Source organism: Trachemys scripta, chromosome 2 (genome assembly GCF_013100865.1).
Source record: "Trachemys scripta elegans isolate TJP31775 chromosome 2, CAS_Tse_1.0, whole genome shotgun sequence".
NCBI lineage: Eukaryota > Metazoa > Chordata > Testudines > Emydidae > Trachemys > Trachemys scripta.
This window is the reverse complement of record NC_048299.1, coordinates 244,174,906-244,198,896: the sequence shown is the minus strand read 5'-3', so window position 1 is coordinate 244,198,896 and position 23,991 is coordinate 244,174,906. Positions and strand designations below refer to the sequence as shown.

General features: G+C 42.8%; 1 protein-coding gene across 4 annotated transcripts; it reads right to left on the bottom strand.

The window, feature by feature from the left end:
- Positions 1-2,069: 2,069 nt before the first annotated feature.
- OSR2 (odd-skipped related transciption factor 2) lies at positions 2,070-15,472 on the bottom strand. 4 transcript variants are annotated; one of them, XM_034763365.1, is made up of 4 exons: positions 15,276-15,472; positions 4,666-5,398; positions 3,545-3,644; positions 2,070-2,714 (listed from the first exon to the last, which is right to left on the bottom strand). In XM_034763365.1, exons 2-4 carry the CDS (start codon positions 5,319-5,321, stop codon positions 2,532-2,534), a joined length of 939 nt encoding a protein of 312 aa, XP_034619256.1. In that variant the 5' UTR covers positions 5,322-5,398; positions 15,276-15,472; the 3' UTR covers positions 2,070-2,531. The 4 variants fall into 4 exon arrangements, with proteins under 4 accessions (XP_034619256.1, XP_034619254.1, XP_034619257.1 ...); XM_034763363.1 differs by lacking the exon at positions 15,276-15,472 and adding an exon at positions 9,657-10,106; XM_034763366.1 differs by lacking the exon at positions 15,276-15,472 and adding an exon at positions 9,657-10,106 and having other exon boundaries at positions 2,070-2,632.
- Between the last annotated feature and the right edge of the window lie 8,519 nt (positions 15,473-23,991).

Below are 23,991 nucleotides of genomic sequence, written 5' to 3'. Positions count from 1 at the left end.
GGGGGCAGATGGTGGGGGGCTGAACCCCCCAAAGCAGGAGGGAGGAGACGGTGGGGGCTGAGCCCCCCCGAGAACAGGGGGAAGGGGGAAGAGACAGTGGGAGCTGAGCCCCCCCGAGAACAGGGGGAAGAGGGGAAAGAGACAGTGGGGGCTGAGCCCCCCCCCAGCAGAGGGAAGGGGGAGGAGACGTTGGGGCTGAGCCCCCTCCCAGAGCAGGAGGAAGGGGGAAAGAGACAGTGGGGTCTGAGCCTCCCCAGAGCAGGGGGAAAGAGGGAGACGGCGGGGGCTGAGCCCCCAGGTCAGGGGAGGCGGAAGCTGAGCCTCCCCCCGAGTTGGGCACGGAGGTCCCCCCAGGAGCGGGGGAGGGGGCAGCTTTCCCGCTCTCCCCGAGCGCAGGCCCGGGCAGTGGGACCGATCTCGCCAGCCGTAGCCCGCTCACCCGTTTGCGTCTCGGGAGGCGCAGCAGCGGAGCAGGCGCCAGCCGGGAGCGGGAAAACGCGCCCCAACAAGCTGTTAATGCGAGTCCGGGACCGGGCCGGGGGTGCGGCCGGGACTCCGATCCCCTCCCCCCGCCGCAGGAGTGCGGGGACCAGAGCCTAGTGGCCACGAGCGGTTCTTGCCTCCACTTTCTCTCCCTCCCTGAGCGTGGGGCTAAACAGGGGCGCCCCCGGGTGGCTGCGCGGGGGGGGTTAAGGGCGGGTCCCAGGAGAAAGGGTCGGAACGAGCCGCTCTAATGCTGTGCGCGTGGTATAAGGAGGGGTCCCAGCAGGGGGCCGTGACGAGCCCGCCAGTGACTGTGCAGGGGGTCCGAGGAGGGGTACCAGCACTGGGCGAGCCCGTAGCCGCTGGCCATGGGTCTGAGGGATCCCTCCAGGGAAGGGCTGAGCCCCGCAGTGGCAGCACTGGTCTTCCCATCAGGGCGGTTCGCCTTTGCTGTCTGCACATGGGCATGTGCGGGGTCATTCCCGCCCCCCCCCCCAAGTTTGACCCCGCTCGTTTCATGTTGCAACTGTGCGAAAGCCACCACAAGCCACGTGAATTAAAATTAGCCCCGTTTTGGAACGAAAAGTGACCTCCCCGGCCGGGTCACTGGCGCCCCTCGCACCGTTAGCACAGCAGGACACCGTCGTTAGTCTGCAGGCGCAGAAACCGAAGTGCCAGATCCCCCCCCCCCTTCTGTGGTGAGGTCTTGAGATTGTACCCATCCCAGTCTCCCAAGGCCACTTGGAGGTTGGGGTGGGAGGTCGTTTTACTCCCACACTAGCTTTAAAGTCTGTTTAAATACGATCTTTGGGGAACTGCATGGAGCATTTGGAGCATCCAGTCGGGAGTCTCCTGCAAGGGGGCAGTCGCAGCGTGCTGGCAGTTTGGCTTCTCTGGTGCAGTGGTTTATCTCTGTTAATGATTCTGGAGACATTTTAAACATCCTCTTTCTTTAACTAGGTACGAGTTACAATTCTGACGGCTTTTATTGACGACCCCTGCAAGCGCCTGCAACTCCTCCGGCTTTGCAGGGCTGAGCCCTGATAACGCTGCCATTCAGCAGATTGTTAGGACTGATAGGAATGTTAATGAAGTTGGTTAAACGCTATTGGGACTTACAATGATCCTTCCCATGGGTGATGGGATCCAATGGGATTTTATTTATGTCCCAGTGTTTGTTTTCAGAGCTATCAGAAAAGAATCGTCTTCTGCAGTATAAAGTCCCTGTCTACTCTAGTGAATTGCCAGTGTTCAAAGTCTAATAGCAGGAGACTATCTACTGCAATCTTTGGAAAAGAGATGACTTTTACAATATATGGGTTGATTGCAAATAAGTTACTAATAAGCCAGTTTGGTTTAGGGATTGTTGTATACATTATTTCCCAGGCACTGTTTATTTGCAGCTATTTCTTTTTAAAAAGTCGTTAATTCAATAAGAAAAATTACAAAAGCTAATACTTAATGTAGACATTCAAGCTATTAAGCAATGGAGTTGTAAATACGGGCACTTTCATTTTATTTTACAATAGATAACACAAAAGCAGCAGTCATAAAAGCGAAAACAAGAACACTTTTCAGAAACGTTGTGACAATACAATTGCCCAGATGGGGAAATTTATTCAATATAAGTTACTATTGCAGCTGTCACAGCAGAAGAACAAAATGTTTAGGAAAGTAATACGACAGAGCAGGAGGTATTGGGGGGGGGATTTATTTTGAAATACACTTTTAAAAGATATTTTGACTCTCAGATTTGTTATCAATGTGCATCCAACAGGACAATACGAAAAAAAAAATAAAACCACATTCTGTACAGAGCTCTAAAATGAGCTGCGAATATCTACAAGAGACTAGCATATGCTCTTTGTGTGGATAGGAGTGGAGACCGATCCTGCAGTCCACAACTCCCTAAGGGAATTTTGCTGGAGTGTGGTATGCGGTCTCGGCCCCTGTGTGTGTGTGTGTGTGTGTGTAGCTTTCTACAATTAAGTCCTTGAGCAAAATTAGCAACTTGGAGCTGCAGAGGCAGGTGCAGGTCCTTGGCTGCTCTAGAAGTCCTGCCGCGGGGTGTGAGTTAGACTGTGCCGCCGCAGATCACAGTTTCGCCTGAACACTTTGCCGCACTGCTCACAGTTGTAGGGCTTGATGTCTGTATGGGTAAGAAGGTGAGTTTTCAGATTACTTCTCTGATTAAAGGTTCTTCCACATGTGGGGCATTTGTGTGGAGATTCCTGTTCAGATTTGAAGCAAGCAAAGGATTAATCCTTTACAAACTACCTAGTTTATTAATTTACTACTTTTCTGTTATTACATAGCTTAACATGAAGTATAGGGAATCTACTTAAATAAATCTAGTCTCTTAATCCTCAACAGACACAAAATCATGACACTTTTAACTGCCTGGAAATATCCTGTCTGTCAACGTATATTTTATTCTCAGCTCAGCCCATTTCATGACCCTTGAATCTACAGAAAAAAAAATGTACAGTGCAATTCTTCAATTTCAAATCACCACGCCATCTCTATGAGTAAGGCTGAGCTTTCCTCCAGACAGTTAAAACCATTACAGACATATACAATGTATTGGGATATAGGCAAGTCATTTTAAGGTGTCAATTAATCTTTCAAAGCTGTTTTTCCCCTACAGTGCTTACATTTTTTACAAACATAAAATATTGAAATGCATTTGATAAGATTTAACAAAGACCATTTATAAGTACCCACATTCACAAGCAATTTATGTAAATTAAATCCTCAGTAGACTCTATTTGCTTTTTTCTAAAAGAATTGCATATTTTAAATACACTAAATAGACATGTCTTAATCAAGAAAAATAAGAACATAGGGCCATATCCTGTTATTAAACAGATTGCTTTATTGAAGTAAAGATTTGGGGAGATCTGCTTTAAAAACTAATGGCAAGCTATGGCTCATTATTTCAGGTGCCTAACCACATTCCGAAATTTGTTTACCTTTCATGCTATTTAAGGGTTTGTACAAAATAAACAGGATAAGAACAAGAACAGTATAATGATAATAATAGACTTGGAGCTAAACTTACCTGCATATGTAAAGTTTTATGAACTGCTAGAGTTCTGGATTGGCAGAATCCTTTCCCACATTCCTGACATTTGAAAGGTTTTTCTTTGGAATGGATATATCTGAAAGTCAATACAAGGGTTTGAATCAATGGCTGTCGACAAACTCAAAAGCCACAAGAAGGCTCTAGAGATTCTTTAATCTTATAATTACTTTGTGTGGGGGAGGGGAAAATTCTGACTCTTTATTTATTATTAATTATTATTATTTTATTATTTTTGTTCTGTAATTCTGCGTATAATTAACCTCCTTTATCAGTTCAAAACATTTACAATAATTCTTATCAACGCTAGATTGCCCTCTCTGGTGACAGATTAGACTGCATGATGGAAAAATCATCTGTTTCACAAACTGGTCCCAATCCTGTTCCCGTTTAAATCAATGGGAAATTTGCCGTTAAACGTCAGTGTGCGCAGGATTGGGCATACATATTCGTCTATTTTATTTTAATTTTTGGTTGAAGTTCTACTAATTTTCCCGGGACTACTAACCTGAACAAGGGGGCGTGGGAATTGGCCCTTTGCCTTTACATTCAACTCTTAAAACCAGATTGTAAATACTATCCTTACCGGACTATTACAATCTTATCAGCGATGGGGAATATTTGTTTCAGTTAATAGATTCGCCTCCAAATACAATCACATGTCCAACCCACAAAAATTACATATTTATTTGCTATTCCCCCTTAGAAGATCAGCTGTCAATTAATTTGTCGATTGGTTTGCCACTGCTTCCCTGCTGGAGAAGCCGAAATGCCTCTACGTGGGAAGCGATGAATCCACCAAACCTTTACAGCTAATGTAAAACTCAGGAGAAAGTATAAGGAAAGTGGGCATATTTCTTAAATTCACAGCGGCCCAAGATCGGTGGGGCCTTGAGTTTAGCTTGGCAGCAGATTGTCCACATGCTGACAGCCTGGGACGAGGTTCTATTGTGCAGTGATCTGAACCTGGCGGAGCCCACGGAACCTTTGTAGTAAATAATAGGAAAAGTTTCTGATGTGACATCTAGAGAGAGAAATAGCAGCTGCCTTTCACTGGGGGAGCTAGGAGAAGGCTGCTTGCCTGTGGCTGCCTCCCTCACCTGTGGTCTCGGAGGTGGTCCTGTCTCCGGAAGGCCTTGTGGCAGATGTCACAGGTATAGGGCCGCTCGTCTGTGTGGGTTCTCTCGTGGATGAGCAGGTTGTAGGATTTGGTAAAGTGTCTGCCGCAGAATTTGCAGATAAACTCTTTTTTCGTTTTGGAAGGTAACCTGCCCCTGGAGGGCTTTCTGTCCGGAGACAGTTTGCTGATCCCTGAGATGGGACTTCCAAGTCCTGGACTCAGCTTGGTCAGATCTGCAATCTTTGGTGGGTCCTCCTGCGTGGCGGCCACGGCCAGATTGGCAAAATCAAACCTGGGTCTGTCTTTATGTAAAGCTGGGATTACATGGGCGATGGCCCCTTGCTTTGGGTGAAAAAGGTGTGTGGCGAAAGGTAGCGTTGGGAAAGAGAATCTGGCATCCATCAGGCCCTGAGCTGCAGCCATCTCCGTGATGGTAGACCTGGTGATTTCATGCACATTGGGATATCCCAATGTCCAGTGGTTCATATGCATGGTCTGCACCGCGCTGAGTCCATAAAGACCTTGTAGGTGGTCCACAGCTGCTGGGAAGGTGTTCACAGCCTGGAGGAAGGAGTAGTTAGTGAGCTGCAGTGAAGGGTGGAGTGGGATCGGAGCCGGAAGAGCCTTGCTTCCCATCTTCCCAGAGGGACGTAAGCAGAACCCTTTACCTTTCTTCCTGACTTCTGAACTTCCAACAACAACGACAGAAAATCCTGTAAGCAAGGGAGGGGGAAAGAGAATTTACTGAATGCAGCGCGTTCCTCATTGACTGAGGCAATCGAAAAATTCAAACAAGTGTTCCAAGGTCGGGGTTTGTTTTTGTTTTGTTTTTGCTCTAGTGCACCCGTGCAGAGATAACTACTGTACGTGTTTGCACAGATCCCAGAGAATAGGAAAAGAAACAACAAATAATTCTCTGGATTGAGTAAGAAAAACACAAAGCGTCCGGTTCAATTCACTCACAACAGCCGAAAAAGTGAATGCAAGGCGAGCATCGATTCCTAAAGGGCTGTACGTCATATTGGTTTGTCTTTGTCATTCAACCCCACACCCCCTTCCCAAAAATATCTCCAGAGACTGAACTCCCACCAAGAAGACAAGTGGTTTTAGCCGCACACTGCATAGAAGTGAGAAGCAGAACGCCTTTTTCTGCATTCAGTGCTACCTTCACATCGATCTTATCTCCAGAAGTCACTTCAAACCTCCTCTTCAGACTTATTGATTCCCCCGAGGCTTTGAAGCAGCCGCTGAGGCAGACACCTCACCTCTGGGGCCTTCTTGGGAGATCGAGGGCAGGAGAATATGCGCAAATTTACAGTCTTCTCTTAAGAGGGGAGCCAAGACAAGGTTCAGGGCTGGGGGCTAGAGGTGACAATGCAGCCTAGTTTATTCTAACTCGGGTGCTTATTTTTCTTCCTTCAACAACAACTCATTTATCAAGATAATTGAAGGAGAGAAAAGCAACACGTTTCCAGCACTGCAGGTTCTAAATAAATCCACTTTACGCTCAGATCCCTTCCAGATGGTCGGAGCAACGCCACACAGAAGGGCTTTGGGCGAGCAACGCCATCTGTGGAGAGGAAAGGTGGCCAGGCTCAGAGGCCTCTGCAGTCCTACGGACATATTCACTTTTCTAGACCTCCAAATAAATAAATCCCCCTCCTCTCCTCCATCCGGACCGCGGTGTTCCAGACTAGATTTCATGGAGATGTGTTTCTGCTATTGAAAACCTCCTCTGCCTAATGGTGCCCGGGGGAATAGATAGGAGGGCTGCAAACTCGTTAATATACTAATTTCTCTAACTCCTGTTACCATCACCAGAGACAGACAATAACCTGCGGTGCAAAACAGCCAGCGTTACTACTCACTGACTGGACAGTGCTCCGGGACATTGAGGGGTTTACGCCGCAGATTACCCCCCTCCCAGGCCTAGATCCCTTGCCTGCGTTAGTATTATAGTAACTCCCTTCAGAAAAGGATCGGCGGACACTGCATTAGTGACTTCCCGGCGTGTTATTGATTCTTCCCGGTTAGTGTTGTGGCCTATTGCGGTATCCGAGCGTCTCTGCTGTGTGTCTCTGTTCCTTATTAAGGAAGGCATATTGGGCCGTCTTTCCAATGGGCTTTTGACCCACGATTTATTGGCTACGTCCTGGATTCCCCCGTTTTCAAATGTGAGGGAAAATGTGATTTATTTTGTTCAAAAGCACCTAGACGCTGCAGTGCGGTGTCTCCTGCCTGCTGGGACTTCCACCCGCACGCGGGTCGATGTGTCACACCCGCGGGGCTGCCTCAGGAATTAGGCATTTCTGAATGAAAAACCTGGGCTGTACTCTAGATTGTACAGGATCCGGGTGTCTGGCTGTCCAGCTGTAGGGCCCTACTGCTGTTTTCCTGCTCGGTACCTCACACCAGAAACAGCCTCCGCTCTCGTGTTTATTTGCTCTCTTCATTTTTGATCAGTTGCCTAAGAACATGAATACGTGAGAGAGTATTCGTGGAGGACTGTGCCCTTGGTTCTGCCGGGTGCTGCTGGGCCCGCACCTTGTGTTTCTCGGCTCCACTCAGGAAGGCAGCAGCAGCAGCCCTGCGCAAGGGGTTTTATTAATGAAATGAACCCCTTCTGAGCTGTGGTATGCGATCTGGGAGTGCAGGAAGGGAGTTAATGAGAGGTGTGTGACAGTCAGAGGGTTTCACTCAGTCCATTCAACCGAAACTATACACGCCATTTCTAATCAACTTTCCCACCACTAATCATTTTCCATGTTTAATCAGGGAGCTCTCACTTCACACACCAGAGCCGCAGCAGGCCAGCATTCTGGGCTAAACTAGAAAGCAATGCACGGAGCAAATTCAAGTTTTTATTGATTGATTCGTTTTCTTTCTTGGTACGGTTACATTTCCATCAGATTCAAATTATTTTTTCAGACCAAAACAAGCGGCATCGCTTTCCCTTATCACGTGAAATGGAATCCAGAAATAGGTATTGGATTGCCTGAAAACCATAGGTATGGGGCACAGAGTATAACGGCCCTTGGATTTCTGGGGATGGAAATCGTGACATGTAATTTTCAAAAGTTTGAAAGATTCTGCCCTCAAAGATTAAATGCACATTCTCCACCCATTAGTTCAATGAAATGTGCCCCCCCTGATAGCACATATCCTCAGTATTACCGATTTCCTCAGAAAACCAATTCACTACACAAAACAAGATACACTACACGTATATTTGAATGGCACCACGCTTTTCCTTTGAGCTGGAAAGCTGTATTTTCGGGTTCTTTGCCAAAACACACGTTTGTCATACAGAATTTAGCTTTCAAACTGTCCTGCTTGAAAAAATGTATCTCAGACATTTTATATCACGCATTCACATTTTCATTTTATTTTAATCATGCCACGTAGGAATTTCTTCTATTTGCGTGTATTGTTGTTTACTATGAAGTCCAGAAGATGGAAGACACTTATGATTTTTTAAATGTAGACACCTAAGTTTTTTTTTAAAGACTTACTAATAGCAGTACTATTGTAAAGCATCACCCCTGTTTGATTTACATTCAAATACATTACAGGAATGTCCATTTAGGTAAAGAAGATTAAGACCTCTTTTTAGTTTTGGCCAATACGACACGTTCACAGGTTAATTTCAGTTCACTGAACCTTATCATTAAAAAAAATCGGATATTAAAAGTTACCAAAGGGAGCTGTAGTGTTTTAGTAAGTTTCACCTTCATCTTTTGTTATTATACGTGGTTGTCCAATTGTATATAGCGCATGCATTAATATGACGAAGAATCATACCAATAATGTAATTCTGTAAAAGGTATTATTAAAATATATTTCTTTATTATGAATGTTTTTAAAAATTAAACGAGTATACTATGAAGTGGACCATAATGAATGGTTTGCCATTTGTACTTGACTTTATCTTATTAAAACAACACGCATACACACACAAGACCAGAAAGTGCAATAGTGTGTGCTTTCCCCTTTAAAGTTTACTTGTAGTAAGGTGAGGGAAAAAACGGATGTTATTTAGACCTCGGCACTTCCCTTTCCCTTTCCCTTCAAAGTACTTAATTAAATTAAGGCTAGTATCTGCATAACAGGTCTCTGTTTATCTGCTTGCTTACTTTTGACCTACTCCTCAGCAGCGCGGATTTTCTTTTTCCTCTAATGGCAATTTGTTAAGTAGAGAAAGTAGCTGTCTTTGATGATCCACAAAGTGAAACAACATATTGCTTTTGTTCACTGATAACAGGTAGACTGTGACGATGTTTAGCTACCATACACAAACGCTTTTTTAGCGTGTGCAGAAAGCCAAAGTACATCTATCGCTATTGCTACCTAAAACTCCTAGTTTAACACAGATTGGAATTTATCAGCGTGATCGTACCACACTGCGCTAATCAAGCAATGCGTGCATGCACCTCGCTTTGCTCAGGATTTATTTAATATTAAAGGCCCAGTCCAGAATTTCTTGAGAAACCAAAACTTCTTAGGGAGACCCTAAACAGAAAACATACTTCAAACATTATTTAATGTGCTAATAGAATAAGCACTGCGCAGAGAACACATCTGCTTAGCACTGCATGGGATTGCAGAAATTCAAACTGAAAGTAAACCTAGAAATGCTGTCCTCGCCTCAGGAATCGCTTAGCTGTTAGAAAGCTCTTTGACAAATATTTCAGTGTTTAACTTGAGTATGTTTAAGGAAACGTATGATCACGCTCTACTGCTGATTTACTTTTATAATCAATCTCCGAATACTCAATTAAACAGACACCTTTCAATATGAACATTCTCGGTGACTGTAGCTACATTGCAGTGCAATTATCTTTGTGAAGCACATATTTCAAACGATAGCATATTATACCTAGGTACACAATCCTTGATGTCTCTCTCACGGCACGGTCCAATGCATACTTTCTTACAGCTGCTACGTGGTAGTAAGAGTTGTGAGTGACTTACCTACCACAATGAGCTTCTCCCAAAGGGCCCCTCACAACGCAAAGTTCAAGAAGCGATCCTAGTGTCTTTGCAGTGTCATTAGATCCACATCGAACCGGCGGAAAACTCCACCATAAGAGTTCAGCAAAGCTGAGTCCGAATAGCTTTCAGCATGTTGTGGAGGAGGGGGAAGAAGAGAAGGGTTAGAAACTACTCAAGGGTTTCTCCTTGTCTTTGGGACTCTTGCTGCGGAAGTGTGTACAGTCCTCGCTTGCTTGGGGAATTGTGTAGAGACCTTTCTCCTAATCCCTCTCTCTCGCCTTCTCCTTGAGCCTCTTGCCTTCGACTCTTGCGAAGTTTGATACAAGTCTGAGTCTCCCCCTCCCAGGTCCATCACATTTCAGCAGTAAGTGGCGTGGAGCACTGTCCCCGCCCGCTGTCCCACCCCAAGCCTCACACATTCGAACGTTCACTGCTTTAGTATTCTGACCCCGCCCAACATGGAACGTTCAGAGGGTTGTAAAGTTCCGAGCCCTCCCTCAGCTCCGCCTCTCTTCCCTTTTCGCTGTACTGTTTACTTGTGTTTGGGTAGCAACAGGGTTTTAAAGGGGCAGTGCTCTCTTTTCTCATCCCCTCCCCTATTTCTTTTCACGTTACCTAAGGTGACTTTTTCCGTTGAGAAACCTCTGCTCGTTCATAAAACAAGATATCCCCGCCTATGCCCCTGTCCCAGCCTACATCAGCTGCAGGGAGTGCTGTACCGTCCCAATTCCCCGGATATAGAGCTGCTTGGAGCAGTTTGCAAGAACTTTCCCGAACTGCTACAATTCACTTTACATTCTTAATATACTCCGTTCAATCCTAAAAGCCCTTACATGTTCCCTGCTTAGGTGGCACATAACGTAATGTTTACAATGATACTTTGTACGCCTGTACTTGTGTATTTCTGTCCAAGATAATTTATAGCATAACGCTATTTTCTGTACATACTTCTAATTTTTTCCGAATGCATGAGGTTTAGCTGTCCATATTTCCCAGGGGAGTTGTATGTACAGTTGTCTGATGCAGGTAACTTTCAGTTAGTAGTACATTTTTATCTACGAAATTTCTATCACTCTATAAAAATTCCAAGACAACCTTTAGAACAACATTTAAACCTACGTCAGGTTCTTAAATGCATCTTCAATATTCAGTGACCGAATCTAGATTTGTAGGTATCTGTAGTGTACATGCCGATATACACACCTGGGATAAACTGGTAGCTTCGATAGAAATTTCCATTTATTAGGATGGAAATACTTCTAAATATAGACCAAATGACGAACCACATTCTCTTTATTTTTAGTTCCTTGGTCAATAGAAATATATTAACATTAACTGCAGCCCGGTTGATTTTTACTGTATTCAGGCTGATTTTTTAAAAATAATATTTGTATCTTTTGTTATACATTAATGGAAGATATCGTAGGGGGAGCTGATTTTATCATCAGCATGGAGGACTGAAAGGCGAGCTCACAGCAACGTGTAATAAGAACAAAAATGCACACGGTGAAATGACATTTAAAAGTGTACTTTAATAATGTTCAAGATAAGGATTGTGCTGGTTAGTTCATTCCCGCAAAAGAAAAAAGAAAAGCAATAGAGGGTTCATGGGAACCACTTTATTTATTTTATTATATTTGATACTTTTGAAAAAAAATAAAAATGAAATAAATTAGGTAAATAAATGTCAGAAATGGAAACTTTAAAATATTACATATTAAGGAGGGTAATGCAAAAATATTTACATTAAAATATTTCTTTTATTTATTATTGATGAATGATTAACGTAATTGTTTTGTTTCTTTTAAAAAGTGTTATTTATAAAATAAAATTTAACTCAGTTATATTAGTTAAAATAATATATTATCTTCGTGAAACAGAACATAATAAGAACAAGGTTTAAAATAAAATATTTTTGGAAGTAGGAGCACCAGTGAATTGTACCATTCTACACTGATAAAACTAGCGATTTAAGCCATTCGTGAAAGTGTAAGCGCTTTGAAGATGTATCACAGCACATGGGTACTAAATTTGATAATTATACACGTTTAAAAAGCTGAGGCTATTGGCAAGATGAACGTAGCTGGTTTTAATGTCTTCGTTGTTTTATTCTAAAGCAACGCAGTTTGTTTCAACGGCGAAGTAGAAGAGGATTTCTTTATTCGCACTGAGATTGTAGAATACAAATAAGACCTTTCCCGCCCTAGAAATAAACCTTGTTTGTTTGTTTATTTCACAAGATACACTTTTTGCAGCCCCTTTTTATTAGGGAAAAAAATGATTCCGATACAAAACGGGGACGTTGCGATGAAAATAAATCGGGATTGTAGCGATACACGCATTCTCTTATCCAAAATCTCTCATATCACATTTGCCACCTTTTGGTCCATATGTTGTCAAAAGAATAAAAATCAGTCCAACGACGTTAACTTGTTATGTTCTATATAGCTAGTCAAAAGACACCCCGCCATATCTGGACTCGAATAGGAGAAATTTAAAGTAATCTCGGCGATACTGTCATTTTTGAAGTGCTCCAGCCATTTTAAAAGAAACAATAAGCAGGTGTCTTTTCAGTGCTATGACTCAACAAATCACATGTTTTGGTTTCCACTGAAGTACAGGGAGATCTTTAGTATAGACTTAAACATATGTCTCCGTAAGCCCTCCACTTCCAGAGCACAGCACAGCCTTCCACGCAGATGTTACAGAGAATTAATTTGATGCTGAAAGGGTCCCATCAGCAGCGGAACAATCATCATAAAATACTTAATCAATCGGTGTGAATAGCCCCAGAGATGTTGAGTCAGCAAACCAAGCTGAGCCAGGGGACTGGAGGGGCTGCGGAGGAGCCTGTCTGGGGGCAGCAGGAGCAGCTGCCGTAGCTCTGGAGAAGGGTCTGGCCATGAGGGAGCAGGAGCCGCCGGGGGACCTGCACAGCCCAGAGCTTTGCTTCCCATTTCCTCTTCTTTACACGCACACTCAGGAGGATCAGGCACTAGAGCTCGTTTAAGCCTGACACTTCCGCAAAGGGGGTTACCGTTTATCCTCCCTGCCTTTATCATTTCGACACCAGATGGATCCCTGCAGCAGAAACCGGGCTAGCAGAGCTCTTTCCCAGATTGTGCACTACAGACTATATGTGTGTATAGAGAGAATAAAGCCCACTCTGTCTAAGGCCTGCTGCTGCAACTTTATTAGAAGGGCAGGTGTCATTCTCCCAAGCAAATCCCATAATAACTGTTTAATTTGTTAGGGGATGGGAGGGGATACAAAATCCCCACAAATCCCATAAATCTCCACTTAATGTTACCAGCCCCACTCAGGGAGCGGGGGAGCCCTTTGGCAGGTTCTCCCTTTGCTTTACCTTCCCCAAACCCAACTCTCAGCGCGGCTCTAGGCAATACGACTGCTCTTCACACACCCAGCCCGCCAGCGGCCCGTTCACACGTCCCCCCTGCACCGGGGACACGTCTAATTATTAACGATCGGCAGCACAGGAGCGGAGGAGGCTCAGTTTAGGGGAGCTTGCTCGGAGCATGGGGGAGGCTCTCGGAGTGATCTGTGTAGCTGATGGGGGCGGGGGGCAGGCAGAGGAGCTTCGGTTAGGAAGCAGCTAGTAGCTTATGGACTCTGCGGCCGAAGAACAGGAGCGCCCCCTGGAGGTGTCCGCTGCGCAAAGCGCAAGCAGACAAAGCCGGGGAAGAGCTGCACCGGACGCTCGAGTGTATAGGCAGGAGGGTGCTGTAATTGGCGGCGTGATCAGGGTGGCGGAGGGGGAGGTTCTGTATTGTGACTATTTATTTTCGCAAGAGATGTTAAAGTCTGAAATAGCTCAGCATATGCCCATACAATATCCACATTCCTGCAAATACTTGTGATCATATTTCCCTGCACTGCGGGGCATATCGGGCTCCGTGTCTTGTTTTCAAGTTTGAAGAACATTTAAGAGCACTGTTGTGCCACTCTCCCTGCACGACTCTTGAGGAGATCCTTTTTCCTACTTTGCTTTCAAAGGATGCTTTTATGAGACTGATGCAGTTCTGCTCCTTTGCTCTTCGGGGCAGGGACTCTTGTCTTCCAATATGTGTGGAAAACGCCTACCACATAGTGGACCCTACCATAATCCACTACATTGTTATTAATTATTGCCCCCATCGCCACTTCCACAACTCAGAAAACCAGTCAGTTTCTTTGCCTTTGGCAAATGCATCTTTGTAAAGTCTGAAGAACAACACGATCAAGAGCTCGTTCTTTCTGGGAAGTGGGGGCGGGGAGGTATGTGCGTGGGAGTGAATGTAAAACGGTGAGAGGATGGAGTAACTGGAGGGAGAATAGCTTCAGTTTCTCTGTCCAGTGGGAAACACAGAGACCGCAGATTAACTGCGAGCTGCTGTTCTTACTGCAGCCTTGCAGGTTCGCATATGTGGTCCTGGTAGAGAGACCCGATCCTGCAGCCCTCATGCAGATGATTTCGTTGGATTCAGCTGGCGTCTCACCTGAGCTGGTACTGCAGTGCAGATCTTGTGTAGGGAATCACCTGCCTGAGGAGCTCCCTCGGGATTCCAAGCCCTCTGGGCTCACGGACCCGCCTTGGTCAATTTCTCCCCAAATTCCCCCTCCACACAATCTTTCTTTCCGCCTTAGAATAGGAACGTGTTTCGTTGTATGCTGATTATTGCCAAGACAAATACAATTCAATGCATCTTCTGACGGAAAAGCAATCAGGGTTTAGGAAGCAACTTGTACTACCTTAAACGCGAGGGTCATTAGTTTATGTCTCTAAAGCCTTTGAAGCATATATACAAAAATACTCAGGCGGATGATTAAAGTCAGCTAAAACTCTGCGAACTCAGAGACGGAAACGCCAGTTTTACTGCACTTTTCTGTAACTCGAAAACATTATTTCGGACGATAGGAAAACTCGAAGTCCTAGAATGCTAGCAGACGGGTTCTTTTTCTGTAAACTTATGATAGATGGGGAAATGCTGCCTGTTGCCAATTTAAACCAACAATGAAGAAATATCAGAAAATGTCGTTCTTTATTCGCGAAGAGCTACGACATAGGTGCATTTTAATTTATCAGCTGCAATCACATTCTCTTAGAAATCTCGTGTGTCTCCTGAACATGTGAGCTTTTGGCCATGAGAAGCTGCTATTTTTTCTTAATTTAATCGTCATTTTAAACTGTAATGTAGAGATTGTCTATGTCTTCATGAAAATAGAAGTGAAATGTTTCAGAGGCGTGAAAAGAATCCAACCAAATAAAACACAGGCTGGTCTAGATTCTGGCTTATGAGATATTTTTCTTGGTTTTCCATGAAGACTGACACACACAACTGTTGTTCATTTTCTGACTTCCGCCATCACAATGTTTTACCATAAAGGACACTCTTATGAGAATAGAAGTGACCATAGATCGCTCTGTACTAAATGCCTGTTCTGAAGAGCTGTCATAACCCGCTGTCAAACAAGGTATAGAACATACATAGAGCCAATTAATGGGTACATTATTACCACCAGTGTTAACATCAGCTGCAAGTGATGTTGGATGATACAAGAAACAACAAACAATCATAGTATACTGTTTACTTTACTTACCATATTTGTATCCGATCACTCCATGGAGCAATCCAAACACAGCTGTAGTAATCTCTGCTACACTGGATTTTTAAAATACAACGTTTCTCTAACTGCTGGATCCCTTCCAAGAGAACATGAACATATGTAATGTTTATTCTTACTGTAAGGAACAAATTAGTGGACTGGCTTATTTGACTGAGAATATGTCTTTAAGGCAAACCTTGCCCACCCGTTCCATTCTTAAACTCAAAATGCTCAGAGATTACAGGATGACACCAGTAAAATACCGACGTGATTTGTGTGTTTATGCCATGCAGCAAGTTACGCATTTGTGATTGCACATTTCACACACAAGACAAGTGAAAACTGCGTCACAATTAATCTACTAAGGGGTTTTGCTTTAAATGGAGGGGGAAGGGGGAAAAGAGTATTTAAAAAAGAATTCCGGATTGAAATTAATGACAAAATTATGAGTTACTTCAACTGGAGCAGGATCAGTTCCAGAAAGTGTCTTTACGTATTAGCAAATTGTGTAGGGCATTGATATATAGTTGGGCAAGACACTTCAAAGCAGAGGCAAAAGGGCAAATAGAATCTAATGTAGCAATTATACCGATCCAGGAAGAGGCACAGAGGCTCCGATCCCGCATTCAAACGCACTCTGTTGGAGTCAGCTGGAATTTGGGACGTTGAAAGAGTGGGATTGGGATCAGTCAATAGGATCAGCTGGTGAGATGTCGCGAAGCCTCACGCACAGGTCTTCAGCCCCACAGAGACTGGCTCGGCCGCTGGACGGATCTGCTCTCCACCTGCACTTCTGCTTTCCAGTGGAGGTGATTTAGCAGCAGCTCAAGGAGTATTCTCATTAGGCAAAGGGACCCTTTGATAGCATGACTGTCATAGTCAGCTATATGGCTGTGGGGCTGGGGTGTGTATGTCCAAAATCTCTTGAAACTAAAGCAGCCTCTGACTCCCTAAGGGAATCTGACCCCTATAGCTAAGGTGGGGGCAAGGGTACAGAGTCGCTAAACCTTCACACTCCTTAAAGAACAACACACAAGAGGGAGACTCGCCATCGGATAGCAGTTCACCTGCCATCAAATGTCCTTAGGGTTACATATTTGACTGTCGAAGGGAGTGAAACAGTGGGACGCCCCAGCAGCTTTTGGTTGTACGGTGTTGGGGGCAGATCCTCCCCTAAAGTCAATGGAGCTATGACAATTCACATCCACGGACGATCTGTCCCGTATCTCAAGTCAAATGCAGGAACTGAGCCCACAAGCGTTTTATCCCCATCTGTACTGCACAGCTTTCCGGATATTTCTGCCCTTCTTTGAGCTGGGTGCTGAGAGGATATGAACTCACAACAGTACCGAGCCCTTGAACGCTGCTGAGCTTGGGAGAGTCCAAACAGTCAGCAGATTCTCCACATGTGTGTCATGGATTCCTTTATGTTTCTGTATAACAGATTTCTCTGCAATCAGTTCTAAAGGCTACTTTGGCAAATATGACACTTAGGCTTTAGTTTTAGATCCCTTTTGTTGAAACTCTGTCTTGCCAAAAGGACTTATCCAGCGTTAAGAACTAGTTTTTTGTATTTCTTAGAAAATGATCTGGAATTCTTAAGTACAACATTGCTTGCAACGGGCATTGTTTACTGTTTTTGCAATTTTTAAAGTCCTGATTGACTCATCTGACAAATATGTCATCGTTTGAAAGACACAGTCGGAACATTTAAGCATTAAGGAAAACACAGCGTGTACACAGCGTGTACATCTGACTTTTTCCTAGCACCCAGAGGATCAGCTGGGTGCTAAATCATCAGCTAACTCAGTCACTTATGTTGATTATTTATGCGTCCAGCCATGAAATATCAGGGTTTAACAAACAAGGGCGAATTTTAAGAAAAATAGATGTAAACTGCGATCTCTGTGTATTTCTAATAGCAGATAGAATTTATGTCCAGCACAGCCCCTGTTTTCAAAGCAGGCACTCACCCGTCAGGCGTAATCCTCTCTTAAAAGTTCCACATCGTTAACTTTCATCGGGAAAAAAATGACATTATTAACGTGTTGAATTTAAAACACCTACAGCCTATAACGTGATACCATTAAATTAAGCGATCTAAGGAGAGTATCAGAGAGACTTCTTTACCGAGCCTTCATGGACGTTATTAGAGTTTAAAACGCGTGCTGTATATTCCTTGCCACACCACTGCCCAGTACATTATATTTTACATTGCCCTTTAACGTATTTAACGCGGAAATACAATATCTAAATGAATCCACTACATGTGGGTTTCTTCTTCCTGCCGCAGATATATAACATCACATCAAGTAGAAAATGCTCGACACTACATTGAAACCAGCACTCGGGACCTCTTCCTTAGGTGGTACAAGGACCTCCTGTTATATTAGCCGTTACTTTCGAGTCTTCTCAAGTTTTCCATCACAGTTTGTCCGATCTTTGGTTAAACACCATTCTAGGCAACTGATTTGTGCTAGTTCTTTGGTTAGCTGTTTAAGAGCTGTTTCACCGGATATTACACCAGAGTACTGACTGATAAAGCATCTCGCTCTTCACCATGCTTCCTTAGATGTTCCTATTTTGCTAATTTGTCGGGGCTGCAGATGAGTTTTAATACCTTATCATAACATTTTCAAAAGTCTGAAGAACTGGACTTCGATGCTGTCGCTGTAGATTTCAGGGGGCGGGAGGGAAGGGACCCTGACAATTTTTTTTTGTGCTCATTTTGAATTTGCATTTTAAAACGTTTTTATTCTCTATTTCCATCAGGGTCTTTTTAGGAGTGTTCCACAGTGTGAAATGTAAATGAACCCTTTGGAATTCTAATGTAGGATTTTAAATATCTGAAGAATGGTGCTTCTTAAAACAAAGGTTCTAATCTGTGTGGGGTGTGGAGTTGTTTACAGTTTGCGTTATCTGACACTATCACATTACCTAATGAATATATTTTAGTTAAGAAATAATTAGAAGTAGCTAGTTACAGCATTTACACTGAGATGAAAGTTCACACCCCTGGAATTTTTATTCCAATATACGTGCTTCATAGGGGTGAGTGCAATGGCCTCAAAACCACTCCATTGCCTATGTCACTCCAACGAAGAGTTCAAAGAAAGATACCGTAGCTGAAGGTATCATACTTTAATATGAAGTGGTTTAATATTGCCGATATGAGAAAAGAGCAATGAGGGATGTTTTGGCCACCCACGAGCTTCACCAAGTTATACTAGTACTGTGCTGACTTTTCCTTGAATTCTTTGCTGGAGTATCACAGGATTTGTGAAATGTTTTTGAGACCTTGAGATAATGAGCCCAATGCTGCTGCCATGGAAATCATCAAAGCCCCAAGTCCCATTGATTCCTACGACGGCAGGATAGGGCTCAGTGGCAGGAGAGAAGCAAGATCATTTATTGTAAATTAACGTGAAGGCAGAGTGGATTTTTTTTTATTCTCAAAGTGGAAGACATTGATTCTATGACATCATCCTATTGTGATTACCTTATTTCTAATCTTCCATATACGGTAGTGCACAGTGATTTTGCTGGATGGATATTGGTACAGTAGAATGACAGTTCCTCATTGCATTAGTATAGAATAAGAATATTCTGATAGGTTTAGAGAGCAACATTAGGTCTTGATCCCACACCCTTTTCTCACATGAGTAACCCTTACTCACAGAGGAAAGGTGAGGATTAATACAACAAAGGTGTTCCCAACTCTGCCCTGTTTAGACAATTAGCATTGCTGTGTTGGAAGGACACAGACACTGAATTAGCTGGGCAGATAGTGGGAGGGTAAGGTGACCCAATCCTTCAGCATTTACTTATTCCTTATTCCTGCAACCCCTCACTGAAGTAATAATATGAAAGCAATGGGACTCAATGAAAGTTTCACCTGAACAAGGATTGAAAAGGGACAGTACAGAAGTGGGCCTTTGTATATTAGTAGGTAGAGGGAACAGGTGCTTAGCAGATACTATTTGTTATGAGGGAAAATGTTGAGACAACTTTATGGTCAAATATATCACCTGAGCACATGTACCAATTTTCATCAATTTTTTCCTAATTCAAAATCCCCTCCTGATGGCTGAGTCCTGTTGAAAGGAAGAATCTGATTAAGTTATGTGATTTATGGCTTTGATATACAATATCCCTGGGGGCAATAGGCTTCTTTTCCTTTAGATAAAATAATGGGTTTCTCTTTGTAACTTTATTAATATGACTGTGACATATGCAGTCACTAATGCACTATACATTGTTTATTGAAAAAAAATCAATAAATAGAATATAAAAAAGGTGTATGATAATTTTGTGCATAAAATGGTTCATGACTGGGTGAATGCACTCCTTTAAAATATCTGAGTTACTTTCTGCTGTCCTTACTCAAGCAAAGCCTCCCTCTACTTCAGTGGGAGCAGATTGGGCCCCAAAGGTCATATTGTCCCAGAGATTCTGATGGACAGTTCTGTTGAAATACTGAGGGCACAGTATGGTTCCATAACAGTAACTAAGGGTATTCCATCCAACAATCTGACTGGCTGTTGTCCACTCCATTTGGTATAATCCTGCTCCAATTAAATTAATGGCAAAATTCCTGCTGACTTCAGTGGGAGCAAGAACAGGCCTAGGGCATATTGCTCGTTTATCAGAATAGTTATTTCAGTAGGGGTTTTTCAGTGAAGAATAAGCTTTTTTTCTAATCAGTAATCACATGCTTGTATTGTTAGTTTGGGGTCTGAAATTAGTAATTGTTTCCTTTGTCATGAGCAAATATAATTAATTTTGATCTTTCATTTTTTCAGAATAATACAACAGAGTATAGATAGTATCAGAGGGGTAGCCGTCTTAGTCTGAATCTGTAAAAAGCAACAGAGGGTCCTGTGGCACCTTTTAAGACTAACAGAAGTATTGGGAGCATAAGCTTTCGTGGGTAAGAACCTCACTTCTTCAGATGCAAGTAATGGAAATCTCCAGAGGCAGGTATAAAGAAGTGAGGTTCTTACCCACGAAAGCTTATGCTCCCAATACTTCTGTTAGTCTTAAAAGGTGCCACAGGACAGAGTATAGATAGTGGCTATTTACAGTATTACCACCACCAGTTACTATATCACTGCCATAGTTATGAATATGAGCATTTACTTTGGGGATAGACATTCAGCAGATAAAATGGACCTGATTCTTTTCATACCTTACATATCTAGTCATTTATACTTGTGCAAAGTGTGTGTAAAATGTCACAGAATTACAATTCTCCACTTAGTTACATCAGTGGTACCATTTTACACTCACTTCACGTAGGTGTAAACATTAATGACTACACAAGGTAAAGAATCAGGCCCAGTGATTTCACTTCATATACAATTGGCATTAGGAAAGGAAGAATTTCATTGGCTGATGGAGATTCTGCAGATTCATATATCTCGTGTGCTCCTGCAGCCAGTAGCTCCTAAGCCTATTGTTCTAAAAGAAATCTAAGGAAAAACATTATATAAAAGCAAAATAATTGGTTTATGAAATGCACTTATACATTTGGTCTCATTCTTCATAACTCACCAAAGACATGAGATTTGAAATATTCATATATCTTGTCCTATGCCTTATATTATATATTTCAATCTCCTTTAAGGAACTATTATATATCCTAATGAATAACCAGATTTCCACAAATAAAATTAAAAATGTAGAGTGAAAAGCACCAGACAATAGAAAATCTCTGAGATTTTTTTCCCCAGGTTATAAGCATGCATGATACATATGGTCACTAGACATATATGTAAGCTAAGTTGTGATTTGTTTATGTTAGCACCATGCTTATAATACTCTTAAAATAGGTCTACCCCCCATATGTATTTCCCGTTTTCAGCATACATTGTACTGGCATAGTGTGCAATGCAAACAACACATTATAATCCAGAATATTGTATAGCATTTCAAATATTTTATTTTAAGAGTATCATAAATATGGTGCAGGCATACGTAAATCATCACTTACAGATGTGCACAATGTCTATATTAATCTCAGGATGTTTTTTCTATTGTTTGTGGCTTCTAATTAAAAGAAAGGCTCAACAATAAATATGATGAAAAGGATAACAACTACCCCAGAGCAGACACAAGCCACCGACAGCTGGGTAAATCTTATCAATGACTCGCATTCTTTAGCACAACAGATTGTTCATTAAAAAAAAAAAAGTCAGGGATCTTCTACGATAAATGGTCAGGGATTGTAGATTCTTGAAATTTAATGGAAAGGAAGGATAATTTACCATGATTAGACATTTAGAACTTAAAAAGACACTGTCAAAACAGAAATGCTAGAATCTTTACATTTATTGGCTCTAAGTCAGGAAAGCACTTAAGCACTTGCTTAAGTTCATCACTATTCAAGACATTTAAAAAAAGAAGAAGAAGGGGGTGGCAGAGAGGGGTTAGCCCATAACATCAAGGGACAGTTGTAGCTCTAGATCAAGATTTTACATGAGACATTTCTGCTTTGCTGCACACTCTCATTAATGAAGTGCTCCTCAACTTTTCTGTTGTGGCTATTCAGTTTTTCCACTGCAGCAGTTCTCCCTGGAGCCTTTTCATGAAACAGTGCACTATCATGTGGGGCAGAGGGGCAGTTGCTTCAACATGGAACCTCTGGACCTTGTTCTAAGATCACTTATGCTGGTAGAAATCAGAAGTAATTCTACTGAAGTGAATGAAATTACACTGATATAAAATCAGAGTGAGATCAGTGTGGAAGATGGAAGCACTACACTGTTAAATTAATAGCTAGGGATCATTATTAATAAGTTTTGATACAAAGTTTGGGGGAGTGATAAATAATGAAGAGGACATGTCAATGATACAGAATGATCTGGATCACTTAGTAAACTTGGTGCACCAAAAAGTATCTGTTTTAATATGGCCAAATGTAGTTATACATACAGGAACAAAGAATGTAGGTCATACTTACAGAATAGGGGACTCTCTATTCTAGCAAGAAGTGATTCTGAAATAACAATGGATAATCAGCTGAACACGAGTATCTACAGTGACACTGTGACCATAGGGGCTAATGAGAACTTGGATGAATCAATGCTGGAATCTCACGTAGGAGTAGGAAGTTATATTATCTCTGTATTTGGCACTGATGCAACTGCTATTGGAATACTGTGTTCACTTCTGGTGTCCACAGTTCAAGAAGAATGTTGAAAAATTTGAGAGGATTCAGAGAAGAGCCATGGGAATGACTGAAGTATTGGAAAAATGGGCTTTATAGTGATAGATTCCAGGAGCTCAATCTGTTTATCTTAACATAGGGAAGGCTAAGCGGTGACTTGATCACAGTCTATAAGTATCTATGTGGTGAATAGAAATTTGTTTTATGCCTCCCCTCCTGACTGTCCACAGAAAAATCTGCCAGTTTCCCAGCTATGCAAACTTCCCTGGGATTTTTATCTATTAGCCATAATAGTCAGGGGGCAGAGGTGATAGAGTTCTTCGAGACTCATTAATTTTTAGGCCTCCTCAACAGTGGTGACTCCCCAACCAGATACCCATTTTCTTATATACCCCTTAATTTGTGTTGCAACCTCTGCATAGTTCATATTCCCTTTTTTCTGACTCCCTGAAATTTCCTCCTATATGCTTCAGGCATCAAGTTTAAATTTCAGCTATAATGCTTGTTTACACAGCCCATAATCTTTCCAGGCCCTCCCTGAGAGCAGCGGAGCCAGATGCCGCACCAACTCCTGCTGCACCTAGTTCAATTCACACCCCCTTTCAAATGCATTCATGGCCTCCCTGTCCCTAAAGTGAGGCAATAATTTGGAGTCTATGTCACTGCCCAGACCAGGCATATGGGATGTGGCTCCACTTACCAGAACAGGAGTTTTCTGGCACTGTCTCTGCATGTTGTGCTTGTGCTCTTGCTACATGTCCTTCTCTTTTTGCTCATGTTGATGCTTCTTCTCCTTGTGCTGGTGCTCCTTTTTCTCAATCTTCCAGCCTTCGTCGCTCCAAATCTCTCTCAAATGAAAGTCGTTTCTTCTGAAACTGCAGCGTCTTTGCTCTTCTGGATCACTCAACCTTGCTGCATCTACATTGTCTGGGTAACCATGTGTAGCACCATCTTTTTGATTACCAGCAGGCGCTGTAGGAGGAAAAAGACACTCTTTGTCCTTGTTTGGAACAGGTTTCTCCTCCTGGCTAAAGTCATAAGAGTGCAGCATGACCACCATCTCTGATTTCTTCTTAATAGGAGCAGTCAGACTTCTGTGTGAACATGCTCAGAAGCTGATATGTCTTCAGCTGTTCATAACTCATTTTTTTCCTGTCTCTCTTCACTATTTCCCCCCCAAAAGACTATAAGACACTTTTCTCTCTGCTTTTTCCTGCTACAGTACTTGCCTTTACTGTTATGGGCACCTTATTGGCAATTCACATTGCCATAGAGCTCATATATTGCCACCACACTGTCACAGTTTCAGGGATAACTGCATCTGTATTCCCTCGCCATGGTCCCTTGAGGGCACCCACTTAAGGTTTCAGGCTCCCTGCTGTCACCTCTCTTGGGTGGAGACCTCTGTTACTTTCCCTCCTAACTGGGGGGTTTTACGGCTACACAGCTCTCTGCCTTACACGGTGATATCCCCAGCAAGCCAGTTTGCCTAAAGGCCAGCCCCTGTTCATTCTTTCTCTCACAGGACAATGACAGTGTTTT

What these genes read in the sequence shown, in the direction of transcription:
- OSR2 (XM_034763365.1), bottom strand. Translation starts at nt 5,321, where the DNA reads ATGGGAAGCAAGGCTCTTCCGGCTCCGATCCCACTCCACCCTTCACTG. An exon ending in GACCACCTCCGAGACCACAG is followed by an intron (nt 3,645 to 4,665) that starts GTGAGGGAGGCA and finishes ATTGACTTTCAG; the next exon opens with ATATATCCATTCCAAAGAAA. An exon ending in ATAAAACTTTACATATGCAG is followed by an intron (nt 2,715 to 3,544) that starts GTAAGTTTAGCT and finishes AAATCTGAACAG; the next exon opens with GAATCTCCACACAAATGCCC.